This window comes from Dasypus novemcinctus, chromosome 25 (genome assembly GCF_030445035.2).
Source record: "Dasypus novemcinctus isolate mDasNov1 chromosome 25, mDasNov1.1.hap2, whole genome shotgun sequence".
NCBI classification, from domain to species: Eukaryota; Metazoa; Chordata; class Mammalia; order Cingulata; family Dasypodidae; genus Dasypus; species Dasypus novemcinctus.
Window position 1 is genome coordinate 47,523,134 of NC_080697.1, and position 27,224 is coordinate 47,550,357.

Sequence of the window (27,224 nt, forward strand, 5' to 3'; positions counted from 1 at the left end):
CCAGTTTTCATGGCTGACTTTGAGGGGTTCAAGACTTCAGTGGAAGAAATAACTGCAGATGTGGTAGAAATAGCAAAAGAACCAGAATTAGAAGAGGAGCCTGAAGATATGACTGCATTGTTGCATTCTCATGATAAAACTTGAAAGGATGAGGAGTTGCTTCTTGTGGATGAGCAAAGAACACGGTTTCTTGAGATGGAATCTACTCCTCATGAAGACACTATGAGCATAGTGGAAATGACAACATAGGATTCAGTAGATAAAGCAGAGGTAGAGCTGTAGAGGACTGCCTCCAATTTTGAGTTGGAAACTACTAGAGAACCGAGGATTTCAGCTGCCAGAAAGAAGAATTTCTATCTCTACGTTAGCTGGCCCCCTTTTTTCCTGAGGAATTCAAGGGTAACCTTAATCGGAGTTTCAAACTTGCAGTCTGCCCTACGGAATTCAGACTTGCCAATCCCCATGGTCACATGAACTAATTCCTATAAAAAAATCTCTTTTGTGTTGGTTCTGTTTCTCTGAAGAACCCTGCCTATTATACTTATTTACGCACATTTAGGAACTCAGATTTGATCAATTCATTTAATGCTTTTAAACTCAATTTTTAATCATTTCCCCTTCTAAAAGTCTTCTGTCTCATGTCCTTTTAAAATATGTATTTGAAAATTAAATGGTTAATTATATATTAACAGTATATTAATGTTTTTGGAGTGGTATTTGGGGAGTAGGAAAAGGGAATTTTTATTTTACTTTCCACAACACTGAATTTTTTTTAACAAAGTATTTGGCCAAAACACAAGTTAACCTTCTTAAATGACAATATTCAATTTCAGTAGGCAATATACATTACAACTTTCACATAATCGTGTATGCCTTGCGAAAACAAACATAACTTAATTAATATATTTGGAGTTGTTAGATAATCACAATAAAAAACCAGAAATACTGCCTACTTAGCAAATGGATCTATAAGCCTTAAAACAGTCTTGGTACAAATATTCTTTTGTTCAACAGATTTGTGAAAGACTGAAAAGGATTAATTCAATAAGTACATTAACTGTTCCTTACAAATCCACACATACCTATGTCAGTAAGTACTAAATCAGTTCTAAAAGCAGATTCAATATGCAGGCCTGGCCCCTGGTAAAACTCAGGGTGAGAGAGGTCCTTTAAAAGGATGAATATTGCTTTTCACAATATTTAAGATACTTAAATTTCTCTTGTTTTTAAGAAACTAAAAAAATCAATCCCAGTGAAGAATGAGAACCCATTACTTTTGCCAACCAAAATACAAAAGACTTTTTTTCCCTAGAAATATTTCAGAGATGAATTTAATCTGTTGTCAGAAGTCAATGTAAAATTCCATCTGCTCCTAACCACTTCCTATAAGGTTCTTTGAATTTCTTCTTCAATCATAACAACGGGAATATAAGAGCTCACAAAAACCTATGTTGTCATATAATCAATATTTCACTGAAGCTTGGGTTGAGGATAACAAGGAAAAAAAGATTATTCTCAAAGTCCACACAGGAGCTTAACAGTGAAGAACTAATAAAGCAAAATCAAAACTTCCCCCAATGAATAATTCTCCAACTAAAGGTCATCATCCAGTGAGATTTTGGGGCTTGGGGCAGGACATTAACTATGGCCAGAAGCTGTCACCAGAGACCTAAAATCACACACAATCACAGGCATACAAACATAGGACATACTGGCTCAGGTCGGGCCAGTCGCGTAGGTCCTCAGAGCAACAGAGAGCAAGCTCTAAAGGAGAACTTCTGGAGATAGGGAGGAGAGGCTGCTCCACTATGTCCAGCTGTGGGGGCACCCACCACCAGCCTACCTTGCCTCCTGGGATGCGGTCATCTCCTCTCTTCTCCCCAACTCCCCCCAAGTCCTCCATCATCCTCCCTCTCATCTTCTCTTCCCTCCTGAGATAAAGAGCGTCACCACGGTCATCTTCAATTGTTATGACAATGCAGAGCAGGCAGGCCCAGACTCATACTATTCTTTCAAGAATCTGATACTCCAGGTTTCCTGTTTTTGCTGTGGGAAGAAAATGGAAAGGATCCTACAACTTAGTGAAGATTAAGAAAATGAAAGAGAGGGGTGAAGATCAGAGCCAAGGTACAAAGAAATAAGCCTAGGCCATTTAAAGATGAATAAAGTGGAATGAAGAAAAGATTCTTTCATATTCTGACTCCAGTAACTTTTTGTTAATCACACAAAGCACTACATGAGACACAGAGATGCATATGAAGAGGAACAGAAATTCACAACCATTTAAGACACGCAGCTCTCCTCTTCTTCCTGAGCCACACAACTAGAATGTATTTCCCAGCCTTTCTTGCAATTGTGTATGGCAACGTGACAAAAGTCTAGCCTACGAAATCTATGGAAGTGAATGTCATTTCCAAGCCAAGATTTCTAAGAAGCTGGTATGCCACCAAACAAACCCACACCTGCCTAGACTGAAATAAGCAAGAAATAAACTTCTAAAATGTTTGATCACTGTAAGTTGAGGGTCTATTTGTTATAGCAACTGGCACTATCTTAACAAATGAGTCATAAATGTGAAAAATTTAGCAACAAATGATTGCACAAAGTACAAAATAAGCAGTTTGAGGAAAAAAGACTTAAGTGTTAATAGATTCTACAATAAAAGTGAAATTTGTCAGTTCTGAAGAATAGATATAAATTAGACAGATTGGAGTGAGGGTATCAAAATGAAGAGTAGTAGATAAACAAAGGACAAATAAATAAACAGTGCCCTGCCATGTGCTAGTGCTATAATTTCCATCGTTCAGTTTCCTCTCTGTAAACCAGGGGCCTTACTAGGGCCTACCTACGTGATTAATTAAGGAGATAACATACATGAAGCACTTAGGACAGTACACTGCCTTCAAAGTACAGAATAAGTATTCAATAAGCTTTAGCTATTATAAATACTGTTATTATAAACCAAGTATTGCAGAAATAGTTCTGGTTGGTATAAAGCAGGAGGCTGGAATGGATAAAGGGTCCAGATTTCCAAGGCTTAAAATACAACACTGAAACTGTTGGAAGGAAAAGGGGATCAGAAGAAAAAGGAAGAGGGGAGAGACATGCTTAGATAGAAAAAGAGAAAACAGAAGTACAGAAATCCACTTTAGAAAGCTGTTGTAATAACATAACAAAGGAGTGATAAAAGGAGAGATCAATGCGGTAATGACACTAAGACTAGAGAGAAAAAGATATGTGTACTGTTATTAATAGTTGGCTTTTAAAACTCAAACTCCTTAAAACCCTTCCAGGACTTATTATCTTTAGGATAAAACATACAATGGTTACTACAGCTCTGCAGCCTTACATGACCTGAGCCCAGGCTGACCTCTCCAGTCTCAAGCTGCACGTCAAGCTGCACGAGGTTCTGCTTATTCAGGACTCCATAGCTACAGGGGCGTCACCTCATATCAGGAAGTGCCCCAAGCCTGAGGCCTTGCATGCATCACACATGTAATTCCTTCAGCCCCAAATGCTCCCAGCCCCCGCCTTTCTTTTTTCCATTTGTACCACCCAGTAAATTATAAAGCATTATAATATAATGAACAACACTGACCTACTACCCAACCCCAAAACTAGAACATTACAGCAATCTGGATCCAGGTGCTGTTCTTCATCTGTTTCTCTGATTAAAACTATGAATTTATACATAATGCATTTTAAGCAATGTCTATACTGGCTTGCTCAAAGCACCTACCAAAACAAATTATATTCTAGCCGACATAATCCACTGAAGTCAGGAAGATGTGGCATCGCTCTAACATTATTAGTAAACATTATTCTCTAAGTTATTATAATAAGTACATGGCATGAAACAGAAAAAAAAGTTCTAACTACTGGAAAGGAAAATACAATTATTGCTATTTAGGCAAAGACTATATAAGTGAAAAATGAAAGAAAATGAAGAACCACTGACCTGCTGAAATGAGTGACTGTAAAATATATATAAATAAAGAGCTTTATTACAGCTAAAAAATAGGGAAAAAATGCCTTTCAGAAGAACAAAAGCATTTAAAACATTCAGAAAAAAGTTACAAGTTTCCTTAACAAATTGTATTAAAAAGAAGATCTGGATAAAGGAAAAGAAAATTAGCTAGATGGCACAATAAATATTTACAAAACATCATTTATTCTCAAATTGATATATTGGTCTGGGAGAGTAACTCCTAAATGTGGTAGGGGTGGGAGAGAGACAGAATCTATTATAGCTCCAATTAATTCAGACAGGTCTTTGAAGATTCAGATCTGAACCCAACTGTTTTGCCCCAAATGTAAGCTACTGTCACTACTGCACCTCTGTCATATCCCTCAAGAATGTAGACTATATTTGAAAAAGTTGAAATTCTGAGATTACCTTTGCCTAAAAAGTAAACAGGGAAAGGCAGATATTATTTTAAAGTCTAATAAAGCAACTTGTACTATGAGTTATTAAATGCATTATAAGACTTCAATAAGTAAAAATGTGGAGATGAAATAAGAATACACAAACTCAATAGAACAGAATGGAAAACCCAACAAATCCCAAAATAGATTTTAGGTATACAGAAACAGTGTGATAAAAAAGGGGGAAAAAGCAGAAAAAAGAAAATTGATTTTAAAAAGTGGCACTAGGGCAACCAGTTAACTATTTTAAGAGAAAAAAGTTAGATCCTTATTTTCACAACAGACAGCAAAATAAATTCCACACAGATTAAAGTTATTCCTTTTAAATGAAACCATAAAAGAACTAAAAGAAACTAATCTCTGAGAAGGAAATGCCCTTCTAAGCACAAGAACAAGAGGGCAAAAAAACAGAGACAAGACAGATTTTCAACATTTTTAATTTATATTTTCATATTTAAAAAACATACAAAAACCATAAGACAAATGACAAAACAGTAAAAATATTAATACCTAAAAATCAGCAACTATTAAAGAGTATTTGAAAATCATAAAGAAAAAGACAAGCAACACAACAGGGAAAAAAATGAGTAGAGGTCAAGAAACAAGCATTTACAAAATAAAGATATGTAAGTGATGATAATTATGAAAGACCACCACTATTAATCTGGAAAGTATAAGACTCCTTCTCTCTCTCTTTTAATACTAATAATGTTTCGTTGAACTAGATACCTCAAATTCTGCAGGTGAGAAGTTCGTCACATGTGATGGGCTTCTCCCTTCTCTGGAACACCTCCTAGTTTTCTCTTTGGAGAACTAGTCCTCCTACACCTCGCAGGTAGTAGTCCTGTGGTTCAGGTATGGCCGGCCTCAACTATCAGAGGTGGCACAAGGCTGGCCAACTAGAGCAGTACATAGCTTGGGACAAAGGGACTGGTTCAGAGATGGGCGTATAATCAAACTAAGTCAATAGGAGGCAAAAATGCTAAATTCCAAGGTTTTTCTTTTGAGGGTTAGGGGTAGGCACAGTATAAAGAAAGCGAAAACTCTCTTTCTACCAGGGCTGCTGTGGACAAGCAAGCAGTCTGCGTGAAAGTGGATTCAACACGGAAGCCAAAAGAGCTGGGAACAAGTGCAAGCATTATGGGCCCTTTGGCTAAGTCGTAGGGGCATCAGTTGATTCTCACACCTCAGATGACTAGAGCCCCTTTTTTGCTTACACCAATTAGAGCTGTCGGTTGCAATCACGTCTTGATTAAGTGCAATTAGTACAAACATTCTGGAAGGTAGCAGCTACATGAATTAAGAAACCTAAAAAAACACACATACACTTTGAACCAAAAATGTAATAGCCTATGTAAAAGCCTCAAGTATTCCATACACAGTTGTAATTTAAACATTATTTACAGCAATTTTTTTTATATCAGGAAACCTGATCAGGACAGAGATCTGATTAAATAAAACACATTCGTAGCACAGAAATTTAGCAGTCAAACATATCTGCAAAAAATATTATGGTAAAAGAAAACATGCTCATTAAAGAATGTTGAATGAGAAAGAATATGTATAGTATGATACTACTTTTTAAAATAGTTATTCAGACATGAGAAAAAAGATGAATTAAATACTCTAATTCTAATCTAAAATATTAACAGTGGTGGACTCCAGGTAGTTTTTATTTTATTTTTTGTACTTTTGAGTATATTTCTCAAACTTTTCCTGGTGAGCATATACCCATCATATGTTTAAAAGCCCTAAACTTGTGGACTTGGCCCAGTAGACAGGGCATCCGTCTACCACATGTGAGGTCCGCGGTTCAAACCCCAGGCCTCCTTGACCCGTGTGGAGCTGGCCCATGTGCAGTGCTGATGTGCGCAAGGAGTGCCGCGCCACGCAGGGGTGTCCCTGAATAGGGGAGCCCCACGCGCAAGTAGTGTGCCCCATAAGGAGAGCCGCCCAGCGCGAAAGAAAGTGCAGCCTGCCCAGGAATGGCACCGCACACATGGAGAGCTGACACAGCAAGATGACGCAACAAAAAGAAACACAGATTCCCGTACTGCTGACAACAACAGAAGCAGACAAAAAGAAGAACATGCAGCAAATGGACACAGAAGACAGACAACTGGGGCGGAGGAGGGGGGGCGGAGAAGAGAAATAAATAAATCTTTAAAAAATTAAAAATTAAAAAAAAGCACTAATATATGAAAAGTAAACTGTCAGTAAAAAAAACACACACCAAAAAAAACATTGACACGGGAGAAAAAAGCAGAGTCAAATTAAAAGTCAAATCTCGGGTGTAGGTACAGCTCAGTGGTTGAACACCTTCTTCCCATATACGAGGTGCCAGGGTCAATCCCCAGTACCTCCTAAATAAAGAGAAAAAAAAGGCATATCTCACCACTTGCCAAAGCTCTGTCTTAGCGGACAGCTTCTAACACAGAAATGAGATGCATCATATTACCATATTATCATCCCTGATGCCATTAAATATTTTAATCATACAACTAACTTCCCTTACTTTTGGAATATGCTCACCAAGCACCTTTCCAAATATAATTTAACTATTTAATTTCTGATCAACAGTAAATCCAGTAGTTCAGCTGAATGAGCCATTCAGCATTATGATATACAAACATATGTGTGTACATATCAGTCTATAAATCAGATATTTATGCATTTCAATGATGCAGGGGTCAGGCAAACTACAGCCTGTGGGACAAATGCCCCCCCCCCCCATTTTGTAAATAAAGATTTTTGGAACACAGCCAAGCCCATTCATTTACACTTTTTTAAGGCTACTTTCTTACTACAACTGCAGTGTTGATAAGTTGCCACAGAAACAGTAGGGCCTGCAAAGCCTAAAAATATTTACTATCTGGCCCTTTACATAAAGTTTGCCTACCCCTGTTCTAAAGGTTATAAACCAAGAGCCAGTCTTTAGACCACTGTGACATCTCCAAAGCAAATGCCACCCTTTAAGGTATTTAACTCTTTGCCACTGATGACAGCCACCCTACCTCAGCCATGTGTCACTTCTAACCTTTAAGAATACATAACCATCATCGTCTAAGCAGTTAAAACCTGGAAAACACCACCAAGCAGGCTATCACACACTACTCTCTCCTTATGTTAGCTGCTCACTTTAGGCCAGAATCCTGATATGAAGAAAGCTCCAGGAAATGCAAGGAGCTTTGCCTGGTTTCCTCACTGCTATATGCCCAGCATGTAGAACACTGCCTGACATACTGCCAGAGTGCAATAAATATTGATGAATGAGTGAATGACTGAAATACAACTTTAAAAGCTAAGGATGATGTGACAGACACAAAAATAGAAGATTTTCAATCAAGTACAACTCTGAAGATACTAGAAAAAAATTTTGCTGCCAGGAAGACTTAGTATAAATATGTCAAGATTGGATGAACCCCTAAGAGTTTAAATTAGCTTATTTTGTTTGTTGTTGCTTTTTCTAAGCTGGTAGATGAGTATGATTTATTTACCATTCTAACTTAAACTTTGCCCCTAGTCATGACAGTGAATTTCAAATGTACCAAATAAAATCATTACCATTTCAAAAGATATTAAACTGAGACTGGGGAAAAAATAATGGAATACTGTGACAACTTGGGATTATATTATGAATCCCAAAAAGAAAGATCACGTTTATAAACAAGTCTATTCCCCTGGGTGTGATAGCCTCTGCTATATTTAATTCAGCTGAGGGGCCCTTGATTAGATTACCCATTAACATTGTTTTGAGGGCTTTCCTTGATATGACCATGTCAGTAGGTGTGATTCAGGTTGAGTCCCTGCCCCTTTGGTGGGTCTGATATAAAGGAACACTCACATGGACAGACAGACACAAGAAGACACAAAGGAGAGAATGCTGTCATTTTGATCCTGCCCTGTGACAGAAAGGAGACAGCGCAAACAGCTAAAGCCCCAGGGAGAGATGAGCCATTCGCCTGATAGTTTGCAGCTGGCCTTGGGAAGAGACCAGAACAGCTGAGACTACAGATGTAGACGGTTCGGAAGGAGGCCTGGAGGGCCAGAGGGGAAGGAGAGACCAGGTGGGGATCCAAGACCATCTTGCTTCAACACGCAGTGGCTGACTGTGGTCTTTCCACGGCCTTGGGACTGGAATCTTTTATTCCAAATGATGACCCTTTCAGATTTCTGGTATTCTGTATCAGCACCCCTTTGGCAGACTGATACAAATACTATCAACTTGAATATCTGATTCCCACATAGTTTAACCACTCTGAATCCTTGAGACAGAAGTTTGTCATCTCTTTTATTTTTAAGTTCTTTTTTTTTTTGGACCTTTTTTAAAATTATTTCTCTCCCCTCTCTCCCCTGCAAGCTGTCTGCTCTGTGTCCATTCGCTGTGTGTTCTTCCATGTCTGCTTGCATTCTTGTCAGCGGCACTGGGAATCTGGGTCTCTTTTGGTTGCATCATCTTGCTGCATCAGCTCTCCATGTGTGCGGTGCCACTCCAGGGCAGGCTGTGCTTTCTTCACATGGGCGGCTCTCCTTATGGGGCGCACTCCTTGTGCATGGGGCTCCCCTATGCGGGGGACACCCATGCATGGCACGGCACTCCTTGCATGCAACAGCACTGCATGTGGGCCAGCTCACCACATGGGTCAGGAGGCCCTGGGTTTGAACCCTAGACATATGGTAGACAGACACTCTTTATCAGTTGAGCCAAATCCACTTCCCTATCATCTCTTTTAAAGAAATCATTTACTTAAATATTGTCTTAATAAAAAGTCTAATTTGAAATGGATATACATCTATAACAAAAATTTAGGGACACATTTTTCAATGACAAAAATGAAAAGTTACAAGAATATAGCACCCTTAGTCTTTTCCCTGTAAAATTTCTTAGTATACCCTCTGACCCAATTAAACAAAATATCATAGTTACATTGTAAGAAAAACTTTTTTTTTAAAGTACTAGGGGCCAGGGATTGAACCCCAGATCTCATATGAGGGGGGCCAGTGCTCAACCACTGAGACACATCAGCTTCCCTGACTTTTTCGTTTGTTTTGCTTATTAGGTTTTTTTCAGGAGACAATGGGAACGAAAATGGGCCCTCCCATGTAAGAGGTGGGTACTCAACTGTTTGTGCCACATCTGCTCCCTCCATTTATTTTTAAAAACCACAATAAAACAATTTTGTTTTGAAAAAGTATTATTCACCTTCAGTCAACAAGCTTAGTATTAGCCACAGCCAAATATCTGGTAAAGAAAACCTAAAAAGAGAAACAAGTAGTTAAAAGAAAACGCAACATTACACCAGGTTTTATTTTAAAGTTCAAGTAATAGAGGCAGGGGGGCAGCGGATTTCAAGTAGCACTGCATACTGTAGGTGGAGGGGGCAGAGTGAAGTGTTTTGTTTGTAAGAGTCTGCTGTAACAGAAAAAAAGAAAAGAAAAACAAAAACCAATCAGAACTGTATTTCTCTTTCACCTAAGTCCAGAAGAGCAAGTCCAGTGCTCAGTGTCAGGAATCCAGGTTCCTTCATCTTGTTCCTCTGCTGTCTCTGGGAGCTGCTCTCATCCACAGGGTGGAAGATGACCCATCATGTCTACTAACCCAAGTGAAGGGGGAAAGAGGAAGCAGGGGGCGCATCCAGGCCCTTTAAAGGCACGTGTAGTTTCTGCTCACATACAATTGGCCAGAACTTAGTCACAGAGCTACTGCTGCCTGAAAAAGATGTTGGGAACTGGTCTTTAGATGGAAAGCCAAGTACCCAACTAAAACCTGAGGGTTACTACTAGCAGAAGAAAATAAAATATATTAGCAGAAAATCAGAAGTCTCTCCTGGAAAGGTATCTGTTAGCTGCAAGTTCTGTAGAAATAATATGATGAACACAATTCCTAACTGTCTAAAAAATCCAGGGCAGCAGATCTGGCTCAAGTGATTGAGCATCACCTGCCTACCATGTGGGAGGTCCAGGGTTCAAACCCAGGGCCTCCTGACCCATGTGGTGAGCTGGCGCACGCATAGTGCTGATGTGCATAAGGAGTGCCGAGCCACGCAAGGGTGTCCCCCGCATAGGGGAGCCCCACACATAAGGAGTGCGCCCTATAAGGAGAGCCACCCTGCGTGAAAAAAAGTGCAGCCTGCCCAGGAGTGTGTCACACACACGGAGAGCTGACGCAGCAAGATGACACAATAAAAAAGCGACACAATTCTCGGTGCCGCTGACAAGAATGCAAGTGGACAAAGAACACAGCAAATGAACACAGAGAGCAGACAACAGGGGGCAGGGGGAAAGGGGAGAGAAATAAATAAAAATAAATAAATCTTTTAAAAAAAATCATTATCCAATTCCTTTTAGTCCCTACACTGTCAGAACAAAGAATAATGAATATTATCACACATGGTTCTTGATGTCTTTTTCCTGACTGCAAGATCATTGCCCATTTTTTCATGGAATGACATAAAAGATCAATTAAGACAATTTCTATGAAAGCACTTAAAGCTATATAAATGAACACTTGTTTATAAGCAATGAAACAAATATCAATCACAATAAAGCTCATCACATGAATTTTTTAGTTTCCCAATGCATATAAAAGTTATATTTGCAACAGCAGTATGTCTATAAAAACAATGTGCATACCTTACTAAAAAAATACTTAATTGCTAAAAAATGCTAGCCATCATCTCTGTGCCTTCAACAAGTCATGATCTCTGTGCTGGTGGATGTGCTCTACGCTGATGGCTGCTGACTTATCAGCGTGGTGACTGCAGAAGGTTGGGGTGGCTGTGGCGATACCTTAAAATAAAACAATGAAATTTGCCATGAAAATGGAATTTTCCTTTCAAAAAAGACTATTTGTAGCATGTGATATTGTTTGATAGCATTTTACCCACAGTAGAACTTCTTTCAAAATTGGGAGTCAATCCTTTCCAGCCCTGCTGCAGCTTCATCTACTAAGCTGATATAATATTCTTGATCCTGTTACCATTTCAACAATGTTCACAGCATCTACATCAGGAATAGGGTCCATCTCAAGAAACCACTTTCTTTGCTCATTCATAAGAAGCAACTCCTCATCTGTTCAAGTTCTTTGTTGGTTTGCTGGTTTGTTTTTAGGAGATAACAAGGAATGAACCCGGGACCTCGTACATCAGAAGCAGGTGCTTAACTACTGAGCTACACCCACCCCCCATCTGTTCAAATTTTGTCATGAGATAGCAGTAATTCGGTCACATCTTCAGGTTCCACATTGAATTCTAATTCTCTTGCTATTTCCACCACATCTGTAGTGACTTCTCCACTGAAGTCCTGAACCCCTCAAAGTCAACTTCTTCCAAACTCCTGTTGATGTGGATATTTTGACCTCTTCCCATGAATCAAGAATATTCTTCATGGCATCTAGAATTGTGAATCCTTTCCAATCTTGAAAGTTTTCAATGTATTTTGCCCAGATCCATCAGAGGAAACACCATTCATACTAGATAAAACCTTATAAAATGCATTTCTTAAATAAGAAAACTTTAAAGTCATAATGTCTCCTTGATCCATGGGCTGCAGAAGGAGCATTATGTTAGCAAACACGAAAACATTAATCTCATTGTACATCTCATCAGGGCTCTTGGGTGACCAGGTGCATTGTCACTGAGTAGTCATAATTTGAAAAGAATCTTTTTTTCTGAACAGTAGGTCTCAACAGTAGGCTTAAAATATTCAGTAAATCATGTTGTAAACAGATGTACTGTCATCCAGGCTTTGTTTTTCCATTTATAGAGTACAGGCAGAGTCAATTCAGCATAGGATTTTAGAAATGTTAAATGAGCACTGGCTTCAACTTAAAGCCACCAGCTACATTAGCCCCTATAACAAGAGTCAGCCTGTCCTTTGAAGCCAGATATCTACTTCTTCTCTCTAGCTATGAAAGCTCTAGATGACATCTCCTTCCAATAAAAGACTATTTCATTTACACTGAAAATCTGTTGTGTCATACAGCCACCTTCATCAATTATCTTAGCTATATCTCTGGGTAATTTGCTGCAGCTTCTACATCAGCACTTGCGGCTTCACCTTGTACTTTTATGTTATGGAGACAGCTTTTTTTCCTTAAGTCTCATGAACCAACCCCTGCTAGCTTCAACTTTTTCTTCAAACTTTTTTTCTTACTTCTGCAGTTCCTCACATCTCTCAGCCTTCATAGAACTGAAAAGAATTAGTCTTGCCCTGGATTAAGTTTTAGCTTAAGGGAATGTTGTGGTTGGTTTGATATTCTATCCAGACCACTAAAATTTCTCAGTATCCGCATTAAGCCCATTTCGCTTTATCATTTGCAAGTTTACTGGGAGTTGCACTTTTAATTTCCTTCAAGAACTTTTCCTTTGCATTCACTACTTGGCTAACTGTGCAAAAGGTCTAACTTTTGGCCTAGCTCAGCTTTTGACATGTCTTCTTCACTAAGCTTAATAATCACTTCTAGCTTTTGATTTCAAGTTAGAGACTGGCAACTCTTCCTTTCACTTGAACACTTACAGGCCATTTGGAGGGCTATTAATTGGCCTAATTTCAATAGTGTTGTGTCTCTGGGAATAGGAAGGCCCAAGGAGAGGAAGAAAGATGGGAATGGTCAGTTGGGGAGCAGTCAGAACACACACCCTTACTGATTAAGTTCAGTCTTATATGCATAGGGTTCGCAATGTCCCTAAACAATTACAGTAGTAACATCAAAGATCAGAGATCACCATAAAAAGTATAACAATGAAAAAGTTGAAATATTGTACAAATCACCAAAATGTAATAAAAAAAGCACAAAGTGAGCACATGTTGGAAAATGGTGACGAAAGACTTGCTTAACACAGGGTTGTCACAAGCCGTCGATTTGTTAAAAAAAAAAAAAAAAAAACACATAATATCTGCAAAGCTCAATAAAGCAAAGCACAATAAAACAAGGTATGCCCGTAAAGTATTTCATTTGCTGCATGCAATAGCAAGCAGTCATTAGAGAATTCAAACTATCTTTCAAATGCTAGAACTGATTAATACCTGCCACGTTTTTTACCCAATAAAAGTTCTGTATAGAATACTGTACTTCCATCTACAAGATTATAAAACTAAACCATTTTCTTTCCTTAACAAACATTTATTAATATCTTGAAACATTTGTCCACACAAGGAGCTCCAAAAGGCTCTTTCTCCTACTTGGCCCAGGGCCTCTCCAGAGATTCAAACCAATTTTCCAAGTTCTCCATGCACTTATTCTGTTTTCCTCGTCTTTGGTAGCAGCTACCAACCCTCCCTTCTCTGTTTCTATAAAAAATAAAAGTAAGAAACAATCTTCTCCCACAGTGTCCCTGACCAGATTGTAAGACTCCAAGAGCAGAACCTTTGTTTGTCTGATTATCCATAAAATCAACTATTATAGTTTGCCAAAGGGCTAACGATGCAAAGTACCAGAAATGGGTTGGCTTTTATGAAGTGGATGTATTTGGCGTAAAAGCTTATAGCTCCAAGGTTGAGGAAAGTCCAAACCGAAGCACCCTAAGAGGTGCTTTGTCACCAAAGTCAGCCACTCTTGCTTCTATTATCTGGGCACGGGACAAGGCAAGATGGCTGCCAATTTCTGCCCGGGTCTCAGGCTTCTCCACCAGGCTCACCCTCTCCTCTTGAGCTGCTCTGCAGGCCCCACCGGACTCACCCTCTCCTCTTGAGCTGCTCTGCAGGCCCAGCCTCAAGGGCTTCGTGCTTAAACCATCCTCTAGCCCTCTTCCACATGGCAGGGTCAAATACAGACCCAGCGAGAGGCCAGAGACTCAACATGAATGACGACCCACTGAGGTACTCCAATCAAAAGTCCAAAAGTGATCTTATCAAGTCATCTAATCAAAGGAACCTTCAACTGAATTTAATGCAAGCAAGGGTATCACACCCACAGGAATAGATTAGTTTTAAAAATATAATCTTTCTCTTTTGGGGATTCATAAAATAAATTCAAACTGCCACACAGACCCACAAAAGCCCTCACACCCAAGGTACAATGCATGAAAGAAAATGACCATAAAATGAACTACCTGCCATGAGTAGACAATGATAAAACAGAAAGCAAAGGGGGAAGCAATAAAGTTTACAAAATCTGGTAGCCATTCCTAGTCTGACTCTATTCATTCTGAAACAATAGATGAAAGTCCTCCTGAGCACCGTCTTTGGCTTTAAATCTCTAAGGCTGAGGGGCTTTATTAGCCTCTAAACATATACCCTGCCCCCCTAAATCAGACTTGAAACCAGTAGACTACTTCACAGCTCATCTCAAGTGGACAATGCACCTAGCTGAGGAAGGTTTAAGCGAGGTAAGAGACAGTTTGCTAGACCAGTCTTAAAACAAGACAAGTGAGCTAAACTCCATGTTCAATGACGGTTTGAGTCATATATTGAACCCAAGAGACTAACTTAAATGTAATAAAAAAAGCATTTTTTTAAAAACATTCTAAGTCATGCTATCTTAAGCTCTAGTAAAAACCAATAAAAGTGAATCTAACCAAGTAGGGTTTTTAACTCCTTAAGAATAACACATTTTCAATCCAGAAGTTTAATATTAGTTTTTGCAGGTGAGTTATATAGAGTAATATGGTAGGGACAAAGAGAAAGATATTTAAGCCATAATCATTTCTACCTCAAGTGGCTTATTGTACTAAAAGAACATAGTAGAGAATCTCAGAATTTACCTAGCTAATTCCTAAAGAGCTTCCACAGGCTGAGGCAGGTAAATCCACAAACCCTCCTTGATGATTTGTACTGAATTGAGGGACAATTCCAGCACTGTGGTGTCTGATAACACAGTGGCTATTAGCCTTAGGTAGCTTCTGATGGAAATCAAGCTAGTGCAACAGAGGAACTCAATTTTTTATTTTAATGATTAAATTTCAGTTTAAAAAGAGATACTCGTTTCCATTAATTGGAAACTTATAAGTAGGCTTGGAAAAACCTGGGTAGAAGAATCTTTTTCAACAGTAAATTCGATAAAATCAAATACCAATCAAGTACATCTGATAAAAATTTAGTATCCAAAATAGGATGTGCTGATAAATTTAAAATAAAATATACACCAGATTTTGAAGACTTAGTATTGAAAGAAGTATCTCATTAAAAAAATTTTTATATTAATTATATATTGTTATAATATTCTGGATACATTGAATTCAATAAAATGTTTCATTAAAACTAATTTCATGTTTTTTACTTTTTTAATGTGACCATTGGAAAATTTTAAATTACATATGTGACACATTATATTTCTATCAAACAGTGCTGCACTTCAAGTAAGAGAAGTATTCCTTCTAAGACGAGTTACACTGAATCTAGGGTGAAAGGGTTAGTGAGGTGTTTTAACCGTGATCCTTTTTCTTTTCTCTTCTAACTCTGGCTCCTCTCCATCTTGCCTGAAATAACTTTAACTTAAATTTGACTAAAGTAGTTTTGCTTATTAAATACCTGATTTGGCTAATGTATCTTATAGAACTAATCCTACAAAGAAGTATTTGCTTATCCCAAAATGCATCTATATCTAAAAATGAATCCATCTTCTAAAGCTGGAGAACTCCTAGTCATCCTTCAAGACCTAGGGAAAATTAAAGCTACTCTACAATCTCCCCCCTCCCCACTTCTCTACAATTAATTCCCTCAGCACTTTGAACATAACTATATTATAGCAGCCCCACAAAGTGGTTGTGTTATTTGAAAATCCTGTGCCTAGTTCATTCATGTCATGAGTACCAGCTATGTATGTGCCTGCCACTTTCCTTGGCATTAGGGACATAGTGAACCTGAAGTCCATTTAAACACACCTATGCACACACATACTTACACACGAAAGAATGAGGAAGGGGAAGGCTCTTTACATGCAAATAGGAAAGAATGCAACTTATTGTTAAGTTGGAAAAACAAGCTGTAAAACAGTGATTACAGTATGTTGATTTCTATGTAAGAAAAGACTGAATATTTGCTTTTCTTTTTTTTTCCCCCAAGAAATAATGGAAAATAACAAAATGTTTCAACATAGAAGCAGGGAAGGAACCAGGATGGAGGGACAGAGCCCACATTCTATCCTAATAGCCTATACTGGGTCCAATATACCATTCTACAAAAAGAATGTTAGAGCTTAGACTGTTTATTCTCTGGACTTCCTGAAATGTTCCCTGATTTTTTTTTTTTTTAATTGCAATGCCTACAGAACATGTATAAATCTTTCAAACTTTTTGGATGGAAAATAAGTCAAAATTTCTGAGATTGGTTATTAAAGGCGTCAACTTAAATTCAGCTAAATTCTAGCTAGTTCAGCCTTGAAGCAAGTAATCTAAGAATATAAACCACATCAATGTTAAACTGTATTTCCTTCTCTGCTATTTGCATAAAACTTTGAGGGAGGGGGGGAAGTAAAAAAGAAAAATGAATTAGCAACCTCAGTATCTTATAAGAAATGGCTCAATTAGATAAATTTTGACACATCCATTTCATACCACAGGGATGCTGAACCAGAAAGCTCTCCAATACATACATATTATTAAGAGAACAATTCAAGGTGCAGAAAAGTATATATAGTGAGAAAGTAAATGTGTTTTTTTTAAACATACATTTATTTAACGTATGTATGTTCTATGGATGAACATACTAAAAACCTAACAATGACTCCCATCGGAAAGAGGAACAAAGTTGAGGCCTAACATTTGACATCCTCTAAATATTTCACCATATGCATGCTAGCTTTATTTTTTATAATAAACATTAGATTGATTGAAACTTGTCTCTCCTTGTTGAGCAAATGGAATTAATGATTCCCCTCATAAACGTCACCATTCTATTACAAAATAGACATTATGTATGACAAAAAAGGCCAATGGCCCAAAGAGAAGACAGAGAAATGTATTTTTCACAATGATAAAGTTGTTTTGCTAATAGTTTAAAATGGCCCTTAAACCTAAGTTATGATTTCAAATGCCTCACATTTCAAACATATAGAACATTAAGCTATTTTTTCATTTTTAAAAACACAAAGCAGTAGAATAGGTGTTTGTCCTGATTTCCAAGGAAGTTAAACACAACAGATAGCACTATAAACTTTCTTTCTAGAATAAGGCAAAGTATACTGTCAAGCTAAATGTTTAAAAACAAATCCGCTGATTTTTTTTTTGAAAATGAAACAACTGAGATCTTCTTTCCAATATGATAGGAAATTTAACAGATCCATTAAATCCTACTCATGTATTAATTCCTACTTCTCTGAACCTTAAAATAAAAATTTGTAGGCAGAAGTTTTATGGTAGACTTGTCATAAATTTTAAAATTTAATTCAAAGAGAAGTTAGTTTGGAAGAAAGATCAGTCCTTTCGAAGGAATTTACCAAATTTAGAGTATGACTAATCTGTGACAATGAACAAAAATTTTCTTTTTTTTTCCTACAGCAAAGTTTTTTCCTACACATTAAACTATAGATACCTAATAAAGTAGTATAAAACTGAAATAGAATATAGATGACTCTGTAAACCAAAGGGCCAGAAAAAAGGCCTTAAAAGTGGTAGTGTCCCCTGGCACTGAGGGATCACCAGCAAGTACCAACTGATGATGCAACTAGAAAATGACCTTGAATTAAAGGTTCAACGCGGACCAGCAGAATATCCCTGTCTACATATAATAACAGGAGTTAAAAATGCTGTTTGACCTAAATTAAGGCGGAAATGGAAAGGACAAATGAGTTTATATGGCTATGAGTCTCTAAAAAAGAGTCTGGAGGATGTCAGAAGGATTGCCCTTATGCACACCTGAGAGTCTCAGAGACAGATAAAGTAGATACAACCCCAGGTATTGGTTCTTTTGAGGGCTAAAGAGACCCACAGGTTCTATGGTCATGGCAGATGGGGTTCACTGCCATGTCAGTTGTCCCTTCTTTGGAGCTGGTGTTTCTGCGTGATGGAGCTGGACACAGATGGGATCTCTTTTCACAAGGCTTTCATGCTACTTTACTGGAATTGTAGTTGGTGCTGGGGTTTAAGATAAATCTAGGGGATTTGAATCTCTGGACTGACAATATGATAGCCACGCCCTGAGCCTCAACAGACTTCAACTCCTACACTCTGATTTACTGGACTTACCCCACTCAGCTAACATGGAATTGAAGAATGTCAACCACCACACCATGGGGCTTAGAGTGCCTACAACTGAAAGCAGGAGGATTGCATCCAGTATCCATGTGGAATCTAAGCCTCCTCTTGACATAGATGTGCAATGGACACAACCAATCCAATGTCCACAGAGAAAATGTGGCATTGGTGTGGGAAAAGTGGCCATGGTGGCTGATGGGTGCGGGGAATGGGAGGAAGAGATGAGATGTGGAGGCGTTTTCAAGACTTGGAGTTGTCCTGGGACAATTATCGGACATTGTAGATCCTCCCAGGGCCCACTGGATGGAACGTGGGAGAGTATGGGCTATGATGTGGACCACTGACCATGAGGTGCAGCGATGCCCAGAGATATACTTACCAAATGCAAAGGATATGTCATGATGATGGGAGAGAGTGTTGCTGGGGGGGGAGTGGTGGGGTGGGGGGGTTGAATGGGACCTCATATTTTTTGAATGTAATATTTTTACAAAATGAATTAAAAAAATTAAAAGATAGAAAAAAAAAAAGTGGTAGTGTTAATAACAGGTAAAACTAGGCGAAGGGGTTGTAGGTAGTCACTGGATTCTTCCAACTTTCCTGCTGGGTAAAAATGTTTCAAATAAAAACAAAGGCGGAAAGAATAGCTTTAGCCATCATTAGAAGACATGGGAGCAGAACAAATGAAGGATCACCTTGAATTTTCCAAGAGTCCACCCTGAAACAAAATTATTGCTCATCATTGTCAAATCACTGTATGTTCAGCTTCTTCAGGTAACTCAGCAGTCACCTAAAAGTACTCATCGTGACATCTAAGACGGCCGCTGTTTAGAGAAACCATAACATCTCAAGATTTAAAAAATAAAAAGTAGGGCAAGCACCAACACTATCCAAGAGTGACTGATTACTCAACATTCAGCTAGTAACCATATTTAAATGCTTGGGACAGGCAACTCCATTTGACATGGGCTAGGAACCTGCATTTAACTCCTGTAAGAAATATCTATTAAGACAAAACAATTTTAGTCCTCATGAAGGCTCTTTTGATCCAGTTGGGGAAGAAAACAATCTCATGAACTATGCACAGATCCTCAGGCGATACACATCATCAACTTGCACAGCAGCTTCAACAGCATCTCGAGAAAGTTTCCAAACACTTAACAAGCAAAAAAAAAAAAAAAAGAAAAGTAATTTTACGACCCTTATTCTTCAAAACATGCTGAATTCCTGACCTAAATTTCATGGCACATGAAAAGGAATACTGCAGTGGAAAAACAAGAGGGCAGGGGCATATGTAGCACACACAGGATCCACCTGGGACCCTTTTTAATTAAAAATTCTAAGCATTCCAAGCATATCTCGAAAACTTGTACCGCCAGTGCCTTTCAACTTTCTGCATAAAGGGCATCAGCCTTCCTCCTCAAGAAAATCAAAGGGTGAGGGAAAGAAAATAATTGTTAACCAAACAAATATTTACCACACCTAACATTTTGCTAATGATCATCAAAAGCTTTCTAATCTCAACGAACAGGCCATTACAACTTAGGCGATTCAGGAATTTTCGCTCATTTTCCCCACAATATCGGGCACAGCCACCTAGGAACACTTATCCTGGGACTGAACTTTAAAATGTTAGTCTGTGAGAATATCTACCTCTACAGGAATGTATATTTCATCCTCTGACTCAAAGGAGGAATAACAGCAATGAGCAGTAAAAAAGAAAAAAAAAGCAAGGGCCAAAAATTAAGACTCTGCTTTGGAGGTGTGTCCCCGCTTCGCACTTCCACCCCACCCCCAAACCTAAAATTGGCCCATTCTCCTGTTACTGCAATATATATAACTAAGGAAGCGTGTAAAAGCTTATGTGGGACAGGCTCCGAATTCTCTCATCTGCTTAAAATGCTCTCAGGACAAGGTATACAATTGCCTAATACAATGGGGCGTGGTGGGGGTAACGAAGTGCCCAAGAGCAGCATCAACGACGAGGACAGGACGCCCCCGACAAGCCGTCGTGCTCTAAGTTTTCGGCCCACCCCTGCCACTTGTTAGTGACCCCGGGCCGCGCCCAGCTCGCTGCGCCTCCAAGGGGCCGGCTCCCCGGGGACGTTTCCTGGGCATCACTTTGGCGCAGCCCCGCAAGGCTCGCGGCCCCCCGGGTGCGCTCCAGGAATCACCCCCCCCCCACGCGGCACCCCCGCAGCGCCGTGCCGGGGCGGAAGGGGGCGGCCGGCCGGAGGCTGGAACTGCCGAGTCATGCGGCGGCCGCGCGCCCCGGGCCCTGCGCCCCCAGCCCGCGGGGCCTCCGCCGCCCGCCCCGACGCAGCGGCGCGGGACAGGCGGTTGCTCGGGCCGGGAAGCCCACCCCGAGACCCCGGCGCGCACCCGCAGCGGCTCGGGCCTCAGCCGGGGCCCCGGGCGGGCGGGCGCCCCTACCTGCGCGGCGGCGGCGGGCGGCGGCGGCGGCGGCGGCTTCCCCTCGCGCAGGCCGTCCTCGTCCTCGCGGGAGTCGTCCAGGAGCACTTTGCTCTTGCTCAGCTTCCACATGCTCCGGGCCGGGGAGGGGGGCTCCGCGAGCCGGGCTCCGTCCTCCCTCTCGTCGGCCGCTGGCGAGCGGGTGGATGCGCGGGCTTCACGGCTCCTGTCCCGAGACCCAGGCGGGGAACAAAGTTGAGGCGAAGCCAAAGGCGGCGTGCGGGGACCCGGCCAAGTGCGGGTGCGCGCCCCCCGCCCGGCCAGGCGCCGGCGCCCCGCGGGCCTCCTCCGGCGCCGGCCCCTCGCCCCGCTTCGACGCGGGCCCGCCGCCCTCCAGACGCGGGGCGGCCCGAGAGGGGCTCCCCAAGAGGGGTGGGTTGTGCCTCGGCCCCGGGCCCCCCCCCGCGCCGCGGGCCCCCCGCCGCCCTCCTCACCTGCGCGCGGCCCCCGCCGCCCGCCGCAGCCCCGCCTGTCCCGAGCGCCGGCTGCTGCCCCTGCCGCCGGCCGCGGGGCCCAGCCATGTTAGCTCCGGGCGAGCGGCCCGCGGAGGGAGGGAGGGCGGGCGGGGGAGCGCGCGGGCTTGCCCGTCACCACGGCAACGGCGCCGCCGGCGGCCGGCTGGCGCGCGTGCCCGCGGGCCCCGCCCTGGGGCCGGGCTGAGGGGCGCCCCCCCAGGCCGCCGCCCGGGTCGCTGCTCCCCGGCCCCCCGCCCCTTTGGGAGCCGTGTGAGGGAGGGGGAAAGTTCAGGTTCAAGCGGAGGCAGCTGAGGCCCGAGGGCCGCCGGAGGGAAAGCGGGGCAGCCCGGCCGGGGGTGCGGTAGCGCCCTGCGCCCCTCCGCCCTCAATAAGTTACTTACAACCTGGGCGCCCCAACTCCGGGGGCTTTTCACTCAGAAAATGATCCCAGAAGGCCTGCTCGCTTCAGCAGAAAATTGGCATTCGGCACACAGGCGCGTTTTAACCTACTCTCTGTAATAATTCAGAAAAAATGTCATCAACTCCATCGCAGTGTTCATCAGGCAGTGTTTATAATAAATATTAGAGGAAGAGCTGTGGGCCGAGGAGGGAAACGGAACCAGTACCTCAAGATGCCTTGACTCCTCGGTCTCAGATCAGACTCAGTCACCAGGGTGTGGGCTTGAAGTGGTTAACTGAAGGATTATTGTTTTCATATTGTGTTACTACAAAGAGATAAGTGTGTGACACTACCCTGAAAGACTATATTTGGGAAGTAGGATGTATGGGGGAGGAAAAAGTCAACACCCAAGCGTCCAGTGATAGCGTGGTAAGCTCCATAGGAATAAAGAAGTGAAGTCTTTATAGACTAGCTTAGAAAATTAACTGGTTGGTTTATTTGCAACCTGGGCCTGACGAAAATGAATGGATTGTGTTCAAGTAAACAAGAGGAAAAGGAAGGGAGACTTTTGTAATGATTAAAGTTCAGAGACACAAAATGAAGGGTAGACCTGATATCAGCGCCAAATATCAAGCATTGGAACCTAAACGGGAATTATAGGAATGCAATTATGGGTTGACCTTTCGTCAACAGTGCAGATTGCATGTCTTAAATTCATTAAAACAGCAATTAGATGCCTGAAACAGGCAATGCACCCATGCACGCGTGGCAAAATCCATGGAAATAATGTGTAAATGATTTTAAGAGTTGCACAAACCGTCGACAAAGAAAGTGTAAGGTGTATAGTGTAATTTATAGACAATAAGGTAATTTGGGGGGTAATTTTGACAGTATAAAATTGTTACTTTTTCCAGTCAAGATAGATGACAATCATACTTCACAGTGACAATGGTAAACCCCAGCCGTCATCCAGTCTGTAGTCATGGAAGCGAGGAGGTCCCCAGTCTGCGCTGATGGTATTTTTCAGAATGGATATGAATTTGTGATCACAAGATCCATCTTAAAGCAAAAGGTCCTCCTGACCCTCACCAGAATTCTAAAGGAGGAGAGTAAAGGTACTTTAATTTCCTGTCTCAGAAAGGAATCAAGCAACAAAATATGAAAAGGTATTCAACTCCTCTGTAATCAGGGAAATGCAAATTAACATTATGCAAATGTTTATAAAATTGTAGCCAATGTTGCAAAGGGTGTAGGGAAATTTTCATCCACTGTTGGCAGGGGCATAAATCAGTACAAACTTCAGAAGGCAATTTGTTAGTCTTTATCAAAGTTTTAAGTTTATACCCTCCCACCCAGGAAATTAACTTTTACAGAAAAACTTTTTACTCAACAAACTTCAATATTGCTTACACTTTTCACAACCAACATATATTTATGTATTACTTGGGTAATTTAAAAATACATTTTTTAAAGAATCCAGAACTGCAAGCTTCTGTAAAAGTAAGCTTTGTAGCTATAATGCTCTAAACACTAAGGTATACCTTTTGGATTTTCCAGAAGTGATTAGCAACAAAACTTTTTAAATGAAAAGCAGCTGTGACCTAGTCTTTGGGAAAGGACTGCCAGGAGCCAGCCTCCATGCTGTGCAGCCGGTTTCGGGGAGCCCCAGAACAGACTGGATGGTGACTGCACAGGAGGGAAGAGGAGAAAACATCAGGCACAGAAGGTTAACTGGTTAAGGTCTGAGAAGGGTCCAGAGAGCTGATCAGGATAAGCCAAATGTTAAACATCAACCAGCTACCTTGAAACCAAAACATGTAACCTGGATTCTTCAAAACCCCATCTTACATGCTCAATAAATAAAGAGAATCATGAGATAAACAATCACTCATGCACCTACACATACACAATTATGTCCAAACTACTGGACAAGAATATTATAAAATCAAATAAAACCAGAGGACACCTACTAAAGAATATGCCTCCCAGTATAAACTAAATTTAAAAGCTCCTTCTTCAGGGGAATATTTAAGAATGTTAAATATGTGCACCTTTTCAAACAAGCTTGACCTTCCAGGCTACAAAAGCGTAAAGAATTTCAAATACATAGGCTTGACAATGGTTATGATATGTACTACAAACACATAATGAATTTGTAACCCACAGCCCATGAGGTGCTGTCAAAATAAACACACTCCAAGCACAAAACTTTGATAAAAGTCAAAGAGCATAAAACAGAGGCTACAAAACAAAGCCATGATCCAAGCACAGTACAAGTAAAACATGGCACATCAACTCAAAACACTTCAACAAACAAATGCTAAAATAACTTGAATTCCCTTTAGAAAGCTCAGGGCTTTTGGCCCAGACACACCAGCTTTATTTCAGTCTGACATATCCACTGTTCCGGGCATTAAGAATGTTCGGTGTAACAAATTCAGGATGATCTGGAAGAAGGCCAGTCTTATAAATCAAAAAGCTAAATTCTGGAATATTTTAAACAACATTTAGCTTTACTTTGTAAAAGAGTATAGCAGGAAAGGAGAGCTTTCTTTGTAGGAGGTAAAAGCCAGCAACCTAATGCAAATAGAAGGAAGGGAAAGAGGGACGAAGCAGGTAGTTATAAGTGACCATGCTCTGCTGGGAAAACTTAAGGCATTTTGGAATTAGACAAACTTCTCATGAGTTCTATGAATTTGAAATAATCCATCTATTCACTCATTTATAAGTGTGTATAAAATTAACTTACGACCGTTCTGAATGTCCACAAGAGGTAAACTTTAAACAACTGAGTGTCATAAAAATACAACCTGATACATAATTTATTTCTGGATTCGGAAAGACATATTTAAAGAATCTTTAATTTGTTAAACCCTCAATTAGATGAAGCTACTAATTTTAGACCGAATGCCCCCTCTTGACTAACAATGTCCCAGAAATCATTCACTGGTGCTAATAACGTTTTTCTTAATAAAGATCAAGTTTGTCATCATTGTCTGAATTCAACGTGCGTAAGTCTCCACTTAGTGAGATTCTACTCAGGTAAAATTAATCTTAAGGAGTGGGGTTTTGGAGAACATATAGAAAGAACTTTCTAGCAACCAAGGCTGTTTGAGAATGAAATGCTCTGCCCCAGGAGACAGTGAGTTCCTCCTACTTGGAGGTAAGTCGAGGCTGCATTTGAAAAGGAAGAGAGTTGTACCTCCCAATCCTTTCCAACTTCAAAACTGTATTAGTTCAATGAAGTGCAGACTTCAAACACCTGAGAGCTGTGACTAAGCAGGTATATTTAATAGAGTCTGAGCTCCCACATCCCAGTTTCTACATACCGAGGCCAAGTAAAATCCACACAGAAAGAGCCATACTTTTCTGCAGTTAGTTGTTCTTAATAGCAAAGGAAAGATCATTAATAACATCTGGGGAATTTGAGGTAATCTGTAAATGTTAGGCTCAATAGGTTTTAAGACCTACTTTCATATCCTGATGTATTAAAATTTATTTTTAATATCCTCCTAATCAAAGTTCTCTAGTACTCGTAACTATAGGTATATATTAAAGTAACAGTTTATACCTTTTCATGGTACCTAGTTTAGTGCTAAGACAAAATGTTTGCCAAATAAATACTCCCAGATTGGTAATTAATTCTCGCAATATAAAAGCATTAGTAGACATAAAAATAAAAGCTATGGCTAATATTTATTGAGTGCTTATTACATACCAAGTATTTGCTAGTTATTTTATATACATTACCTCATGAAATGGAAAGAGTACAGAAATTGGAGCCATTAACCTGGATTAAAAAAAAATTTTTTTAACAAATCAATTTTATTGATATATATTAATAAAGCATACAATTCATCTAAAGTGTACAATCAGTGTTATTTATTATAACCACATAGTTGTTCATTCATCATTTTAATCATTATTAGAGAATTTTCATTATTTCAGTAATAATAATAATAATAAAACTGAGAGAAAGAAACAAAAAATCTCATCTCCTCTCAATCTCTCTATTCTCCCCAGCCAAATATAACTGCTTATTTCTGGTTATTCTTATGCAATTATTTGTTTATTTATTACGCAGTTCTTTTGAGATCTATGCACATACCATTCAATCTATCCAAAGTGTATAATCAAGGAAGCGGATGTGACTCAAGTGACTGGGCTCCTGTCTACCATCTAGGGGTTCCCAGATTCAGTTCCCTGGGCCTCCTGGTGAAGGCAAGCTGGCCCGCATCGCAAGCTGATGCAACGAAAAAGAGACGCAGAGGAAAGACAAAGAGAGACGCAACAAACCAGGGAGTTGGGGTGCCTAAAGCTATTGGGTGCCTCTCTCCCACATCAGAGGTCCCAGGATTAGTGGCTGGTACCTCCTAAAGAGAAGGTAAAAAGAGAAGTCAAGCACATACTGAAGAATGCACAGCAAATGGACACAGAGAGCAGACAGCAGATGCAGGCAGAGGGAGAGGGAGAGAACAAATAAAATTTTAAAAACTTTAAAAAAAAAACAAAAAACAAAGTGTATACTCAATGACTTTTAGTATAATCACAATCTTGTGCATTCATCACCAAGAAAAAATGTAGAACAATTTCATTACTCCAAAAAGAAAAACTCCATGCAACTTAGCAGTCCTTCCACAGCCCTATATAACCACTAATCTAATTTCATCTTTATAAATTGATTTATATTTCTATTTTATTTAAATGGAATCATACGATATGTAGTATTTTGTATCACTTAGCATTAAGTTTTTATCTGATATTAACATCTTTTAGTATCAGCTTCAAAGAAAAGCAGTCTTATATAATTCAATTTACCCATAATCATATTTCACATGCAGTTTTACTACACTATACAGTTCCATGTTACACTTTTTAACTTTCCTTTTAGTAATATACATGACCTTAGACTGTCGCTTTAAACCCCTTTCATATCCACATAATAGTACTGCTAGTTACAAACATTATATTGGGCTTTTACCTCTTCCATTCATTTGTATAGATTAACACATATCTTTTTTTACCAATTCTGCACAAGTTAACCCTCAGCTATTCATTCTCTAACCTCATTCTATTTTTTGGTGACCCATATTCAAGTTATTAACTCCATGAAATTACACAATATATTTAGTTCATAATAGCACAGTCATAAAGATTTGCCCTTTAGGTCTGGTTTGCTTCATTCAACATAATGTCCTCCAGGTTCATCCATGTTGTCATATGCTTCATGACTTCATTTCTTCTTACAGCTGCATAATATTCCATCATTTGAATACATCACAGTTAGTTTATCCATTCATTGGTTGATGGACACCTTGGTTGTTTCCAACTTTTGGCAATTTT

General features: G+C 40.1%; 1 protein-coding gene across 1 annotated transcript in view; it reads right to left on the reverse strand.

Moving 5' to 3' along the window:
• The window catches only part of TDRP (testis development related protein), a 72,857-nt gene that overhangs the window by 35,774 nt on the left and 9,859 nt on the right, over positions 1–27,224 (reverse strand). The window contains exons 2-3 of the mRNA XM_004463144.4: positions 21,461–21,738; positions 20,988–21,192 (exon numbers count right to left, since the gene is read on the reverse strand). Coding sequence (XP_004463201.2) covers positions 20,988–21,192; positions 21,461–21,738 — 483 coding nt within the window. The remainder of the gene's footprint in view (positions 1–20,987; positions 21,193–21,460; positions 21,739–27,224) is intronic.